This window comes from Seriola dumerili, unplaced genomic scaffold, assembly GCF_002260705.1.
Source record: "Seriola dumerili isolate Sdu_G_001 unplaced genomic scaffold, Sdu_1.0 BDQW01000068.1, whole genome shotgun sequence".
Classification (NCBI taxonomy): Eukaryota; Metazoa; Chordata; class Actinopteri; order Carangiformes; family Carangidae; genus Seriola; species Seriola dumerili.
The window spans coordinates 17833068-17839776 of record NW_019174323.1 but is presented as its reverse complement, the minus strand read 5'-3'; the positions used below and the strand labels follow the sequence as shown (position 1 = coordinate 17839776).

Sequence of the window (6709 nt, the reverse complement as noted above, 5' to 3'; positions counted from 1 at the left end):
ATGTGGGTCAGGGAGGGGGGGTCAGTGTGTTGTGGTCAGGGAGGGGGGGTCAGTGTGTTGTGGTCAGGGAGGGGGGGTCAGTTATACTGTGGCCTGTTGTTCTTTATGTTGTTGACTAACGTCCTGGTCGGTGCTCAGTATTAACCCTGCTCACCCTGCACTCCTGCACTCTGAGGTGACTGGGCTCTGATGTTTTCTGTTTGGGGGGGGTTAAAGGTCAGTCTGTTTACCTGTGTGTACCTCAGTGTTGACCCTACCTGTGCTGCCGAGCTGCTGCTTGTGTCCACCCCTCTATACGTCTGTCTGTGTGTCTTTTCTCTTCCACTTCCCCGCCCTTACACCTCCAGTTTCAGCCGTTTGTTCAGCTCGTCGGGCGGAGCGGCCAAGAAGCCGGCGGTGGAGGCGCCGGTCAACGTCAAGTACAACGCCCCCACCTCTCAGGTGCAGCCGTCCGTCAAGAAGAAGAGCAGCACCCTGCAGCAGCTGCCCAGCGACAAGGGCAAGGCCTTCGACTTCCTCAACGAGGAGTAAGTCACTGAGGGGGAGGGGCTACATGGGTCATGTGACACTGAAGCACCAATGATTGTTTCTGCTGCAGTGACTCAAAAACAAAGTCACTCATCAGCTGTTTAAGGCGTCAGATTCTCATCACATCATCAGGTAAACATGACAGGTGTGCAGGTGAGCACATGACAGCAGGAAGTTCAAACTGTGTTGAGCTGAGAGAAACGTGCTGACAGGTGAGAGTCAGGGTTGTTTAAGTGAAACTACTGGAGGAAATGTTTTATTTTTTACTTTACCTGTGCACCAACACACGCCCCCTCCAAGCCATCTTTAAAATCAACTGTATTGAGTTTTGTGTGAAGCCCGAGCTTCTGTAGAACACACGTGTTCATCGCCATCGCGCTGTGGTTGCGTCCCTCAGAGTGGCGGCTGACAACGTGGTGTCCAGACGAGAGCAGAAGAGAGCGCAGTACCAGCAGGTCAAAGCCCACGTCCAGAAGGAGGACGGCAGAGTCCAGGCCTACGGCTGGAGTCTGCCCAAGAAGTTCAAGGTGAGGTCGTGAGCGCCGCACCTGCACTACACCTCCACCCGTGGATCAGTCTGCTGATGATGTAACAAGTGTCTCTGTGTTTTGACTGTTCAGGCCAACGGAGGTCAGTCGGAGAGTAAGATGAAGAACCTGCCTGTTCCGGTCTTCCTCCGACCTCTGGACGAGAAAGACGCTTCTATGAAGGTGATTCTGCTCCTCTGAGTTACTGCACTCACATTCAGTCAGTGATGCTCCTCAGCAGGAGATCAGCTGTGTGTGGTTGTGACTGTGTGTGGTTGTGACTGTGTGTGGTTGTGACTGTGTGTGGTTGTGACTATGTGTGGTTGTGTGTGTCTCAGCTGTGGTGTGCTGCTGGTGTGAATCTCTCTGGAGGGAAAACCAGAGACGGAGGTCTGATCGTCGGGGCCAGTGTGTTTTACAGTGACGTACCTGGACCTGAGAGCCCCAAGAAGAAGACCGGGTCCCAGAGCAGTCTGGACAAACTGGATCAGGACCTCAAGGTAAATGCACGCACGCACGCACGCACGCACACACACACACACACACACACACACACACACACCTCCTTCAGTTAACAGACCTCCTCCGTGTCGTCCAGGAGCAGCAGCAGGAGCTGCGGCAGCAGGATGAATTCTCATCTCTGGTCTGGATCTGCACCAGCACCCAGTCCACCACCAAGGTCGTGGTCATCGACGCCAACCAGCCTGGAAACATCCTGGAGAGCTTCTTTGTGTGTAACTCCCACGTCCTCTGCATCACCAGCGTACCAGGTGAGTGGATGTGGTCATCGCAGGTCATGTGATCACGTGACCTGCGGGTGGGTCGGTGACCTCAGATCTCCGTGTCTGTCTTTGTTCAGGAGCCAGAGAGACGGACTACCCCGCTGGCGAGGAGGTTCCTCCGGCCTCTGAGGCAGGACCGGTGGGGGAGGGCAGCTCCTCTGCGGCCGGCAGCAGCTCGGCGGGGGGAGACAGCGTGCTGGGGGGCATCACTGTGGTGGGCTGTGAAGCGGAGGGAACGGCAGCTGTTCCTCAGACCGCAGACGGTTCAGGAACAGACGGAGAACCAGGTGAGACGCCAGGAAGTGAACGGTAAACCTGACAGTACGAGACGAACCCGTTCACTGAGACGATGTCCTCCTCCAGAATCCAGACCAGCAGAGGAGGCCACCGAGGCCACGGAGACCAGCGGGGGGGTCACCGACCACAGAGAGACCCTGAGGGGCGTCTACACCGAGCACGTCTTCACCGACCCGCTGGGAGCTCAGCAGACGACAGAGACTCCAGTCGGCTACTCCCAGAGGTAACGTGAGGGGGCGGGGTCTGTTCTGTCTGACCAATAAGATCACAGAGTGACACCACTGGAGCGGGGGAATCTATCGAACATCACACCATCGGTCCCACCATGAAAAGCTGCCAAATAAACCACAGTTCATTCATAACACTGAACACACACCTGTAGTTTCATTTCTCCGGGTCGCCTGAAATCGTTAAGAGTGCGTACCGCACGGTTCAGTCCGACCCACGGCCCTTTGTTAAAGTTCTGGTAATGTGTTTGTTAGAGTAGTGTGTCTTTAGTCGTAAAGCTGTGACGGGGCTCGAACATGAACACCTGTCCTCTCTGCTGTGACCAGGGAGAGCGACCTGCTGAAAGATGGAGTCAGTTCAGACCCAGCGGCCGAGGACCAGGACCTGATGAGAGAGGAGGCTCAGAAGATGAGCAGCGTCCTGTCCACCATGTGGCTGGGGGCCCAGAACGGCTGGTGAGTCCGACGGTCCTCACGTGTTCACATGGTGTTTGTGTGGCGGATCAAATCAGCTGACTGATCAGAACCTCTCTGGTTCCAGTGTGTACGTCCACTCCTCCGTGGCCCAGTGGAAGAAGTGTCTCCACTCCATCAAGCTGAAGGACTCTGTGCTCGGCATCGTGTGAGTAAACGCCACATGTTAGTCCACCGTCAGGTTCTGGTTCTGAACCCTGTCACTGGTTCTGTCTCTGGTTCTGAACCCCGTCTCTGTCCCTCAGACACGTGAAGGGCCGGGTCCTGGTGGGTCTGTCTGACGGGACCTTGGCCATCTTCCACAGAGGAGTGGGTGAGTGGACTTTATAAAAACCCGGTGACGTCCAGCTGGTGTGTGTGTCGACTCAAGTCAGCGTGACGTGTGTGTGTGTGTGTGTGTGTGTGTGTGTGTGTGTGTGTGTGTGTGTGTGTGTGTGTGTGTGTGTGTGTGTGTGTGTGTGTGTGTGTGTGTCTCTGACAGACGGACAGTGGGACCTGACCAACTACCACCTGTTGGACCTGGGGAGACCACACCACTCCATCCGCTGTATGACTGTGGTCCATGACAAGGTGTGGTGTGGATACAGGAACAAGATCTATGTGGTGCAGCCCAAAGCCATGAAGATAGAGGTGTGTGTGTGTGTGTTCAGTGAATTTAAAGTGTGTGTGTGTGTGGGGGGTGGGGGGGTTGATATGTCCCCTCACGTCTCTGCCCTCATGTCCTCGTCCTCTGCAGAAGTCCTTTGACGCCCACCCTCGTAAGGACAGTCAGGTGCGTCTGCTGGCCTGGGACGGTGATGGGATCTGGGTGTCCATCAGACTGGACTCCACCCTCAGGCTGTTCCACGCTCACACCTTCCAGCACCTGCAGGACGTCGACATCGAGCCCTACGTCAGCAAGATGCTGGGTCTGTCCCATCACACCTGACCGGGTCTGACACACCTGCTCTGCTTCAGGTCTGGGTTCTAATCTGGTCTCTGTCCCTCCGTCTCAGGTACGGGGAAACTGGGCTTCTCGTTTGTGAGGATCACAGCTCTGATGGTTTCCTGTAACCGTCTGTGGATCGGCACCGGGAACGGAGTCATCATCTCCATCCCCCTGACGGAGAGTGAGCTCGCCATTACGCTTCTGTTGTCACACGTTATGATCCTAGAGAAGACCAGGTGTTAGACAGGTCCCACATTAAGGTGTCTCCTTCTCTGTTCCATCAGCAGCCAACAAGGCGACCAAGGCGGCAGGTAACCAACCAGGAGGTGTGGTTCAAGTGTACGGTGACGACAGCGGAGACAAGGTGACGGCCGGGACCTTCGTCCCGTACTGCTCCATGGCTCACGCTCAGCTCTGTTTCCATGGTCACCGGGACGCCGTCAAGTTCTTCACTGCTGTCCCAGGTAAACACTCAGGTGTTCATGTGTTCAGTCTGAGGGTGAAGTAAACAGTTGCTCTGAACAGCCACGCTGACTGTGTGTGTGTGTGTGTGTGTGTGTGTGTGCTCTCAGGTCACGCCGCCCCTTCCCCCTCGTGTGGAGACGCAGCAGGTGACAGGACGACAGACTCCGCCTCCTCTCAGGACGGATCCAGGTCCATGTTGGTGATGAGCGGAGGAGAAGGTTACATCGACTTCAGGATGGGTGAGTCCGCCACCGGCACCTGGTTCCTCCAGAACCTGAGTGACGTGGATCACAGTAGAGAACAGCTGTGTCTGTGTCTGCAGGTGACGAAGACGGCGAGGCGGAGGAGGGAGAGGACCCGCCCATGAATCTTCAGCCCTTCCTGGCTAAAGCCGAGCGCAGCCACCTCATCGTGTGGCAGGTCAATGAGGACTGACCTCTGACCTCTGACCCCTGAGGCCTGGTTTCCCTCTCTCAGACCTGCTGCCACGGAGGAGGAGTGCAGGTGAACGGCTCACCTGAACAGGCAGGAGTCTGATCAGCACTTTGTCCTCGCACCTGAACGATCAGTGTGAACCGAGCTACACCTGATCCGAGGCCCGGTTCTCAGGAGACCCGGTTCTCAGGAGACCCGGTTCTCAGGAGACCTGGACCGGAGCAGACTTCTTCTTTTATCTTGTTTTCTCTTTTTTAATTTGATGGATCTGAACATGAATCTGTTCTTTTAATATTATTTGAGGTTAAAGACAATAATTATGCTACACACCTGTCCTCCAGGTTCCCTCCACTCGGTCCAGACCCTGTCCTGATGCTGGACTGGTTCAGACCAGAAGATAATCACCTGTCACTTCCTGTTTGCCCTGTAATCATGTCAGACTGGGGCAACATGTGGGAGCCAATCACAGACCAGATTTCATGTCGATGTTTGTTTTCATCCTTTGAGAAGTTTAATCAGTTTAATCAGTCAGCAGGTGTTTGGGTCAGGATCTCACCTGGTCTGAGTCTCACCTGCAGGTGTCTCAATATACAACATTACAACATGTAACACTGCATTCAAGTCACAGAGCTGAAGAATCCTCCTCCTCATCATCATCATCATCATCAACCTCTCTGATTCTCTGTGTGAAGATGAAAAATCATAGTTTCATTTTAATTGAGAAGTTTTCAGATCAAAGATGGCCGCCGGAGACGACGCCTCCTCCTCAGTTTGTACAACATGAACCAGAATTAAAGATGTTCCTATAGATTTTTAGTATTTTCATATGAAACCAGCTGCTCATGTTTTATAAACAGACGAGGACGAGTCACTTCTGTCCGTCTGCAAAATAGTTTCAGTCACCCACGCACGCACGCACGTGCACGCGCACGTGCACAAAGTTTATGATGAAATTTTCATCCACAGAAAAACTGACAGAAAAGTAAAAGTTTTTTTTTAATTTGTTTTATTTGGATCCACAGCAGCTTCCACTCGGTCTCACCTGCTTTAGATTCTTCAGACTCTGTGACTTGACTGATGGTAACTGAGGTGTCAGCAGCAGACGCCTCCATGTTACTGCCCCCCCCCCTCCCCCCCTCCCCCTCATATAGATCTATAGAGGATGATATTTACTCTAACACCACTGGGGGGCGCCGTCGGCCTCTGTAGACTCTTTAAACTTTGCCTTAGCCCTGAAGCTCTGAACTCGTATTTATTCTCCTGAATGTTACGTTTGCTACCAAAGGTTCAAGAAATTAAAGATGGATGGTTGTTCACCTGCTGAAACAGTAACTGTCTCATCTAACAGCCGCTGTCAGCTGACAGTCCGTCTCCATGGAGACCACGTTTTTCTAACAGATCCTGGTGTATAGATCAGATATATTTTTAGACTTTGATATTTGGAGATGAAATATTTTCAGGGTGTGAGAGAAGAGGACGTGTTGTTACTGAGCGTGAACAAAGACCTGACCCCCCCCCCCCTCCTCCCCCCTCTGGTCCTGGTCCGGGTCCAGAGGTCAAACCCTCATCACTGATGTTCCTCAGTGATTTCTTCCTGATGATAAACTCATTATTTCACTAAATGTTTCAGTCCGTTTTTATGTTTTTGTCTTTTCTCAGAGTTCAGTTCATCACATGTTCACGTTGTTTTTGTGGGTCCAAGCAGCAACTGACGGCTTCTTCTTCTTCTCTGATAAAAGTGTTTGTACAGCGAAAACCAGAAAAGTAAAACTCACCTAAATCAGCAGGTGGGTGTAAATCACATCCACTGCACAAAATATGACACTAATTGACCTCAAGGTGGCGCTGTAATGACGCAGGTTACCTTTTCAGCTCAGTGTAAATTCCCTCAGTTCATCTGCAGCTTTCTTCCTCTGGTCTTCTCTCTAAAAGAAGTTAAATCAAAACAAACTGAGGTCGTTGATCTGATTTTCATGACGTCATCTTCATCATCTCCAGACGATGACAGAACGTTATCAAAAGAATTTAATGTCAATCTGTTTAGGA

General features: G+C 52.5%; 1 protein-coding gene across 3 annotated transcripts in view; it reads left to right on the top strand.

Moving 5' to 3' along the window:
- LOC111219742 (C-Jun-amino-terminal kinase-interacting protein 4-like) overlaps positions 1 to 5577 on the top strand; it is a 27684-nt gene extending 22107 nt beyond the window's left edge. For 2 of the 3 annotated variants that reach the window (XM_022742507.1, XM_022742505.1), the window contains exons 14-29: positions 348 to 527; positions 926 to 1055; positions 1149 to 1238; positions 1394 to 1555; positions 1654 to 1825; positions 1915 to 2124; positions 2201 to 2357; positions 2689 to 2817; positions 2903 to 2983; positions 3081 to 3148; positions 3317 to 3465; positions 3572 to 3743; positions 3831 to 3944; positions 4048 to 4227; positions 4336 to 4467; positions 4551 to 5577. In XM_022742507.1, coding sequence (XP_022598228.1) covers positions 348 to 527; positions 926 to 1055; positions 1149 to 1238; positions 1394 to 1555; positions 1654 to 1825; positions 1915 to 2124; positions 2201 to 2357; positions 2689 to 2817; positions 2903 to 2983; positions 3081 to 3148; positions 3317 to 3465; positions 3572 to 3743; positions 3831 to 3944; positions 4048 to 4227; positions 4336 to 4467; positions 4551 to 4663 — 2239 coding nt within the window. In that variant the 3' untranslated portion in view covers positions 4664 to 5577. The remainder of the gene's footprint in view (positions 1 to 347; positions 528 to 925; positions 1056 to 1148; positions 1239 to 1393; positions 1556 to 1653; positions 1826 to 1914; positions 2125 to 2200; positions 2358 to 2688; positions 2818 to 2902; positions 2984 to 3080; positions 3149 to 3316; positions 3466 to 3571; positions 3744 to 3830; positions 3945 to 4047; positions 4228 to 4335; positions 4468 to 4550) is intronic. The other variant, XM_022742506.1, reaches the window with a different exon arrangement.
- The last annotated feature ends 1132 nt before the right edge of the window (positions 5578 to 6709 follow it).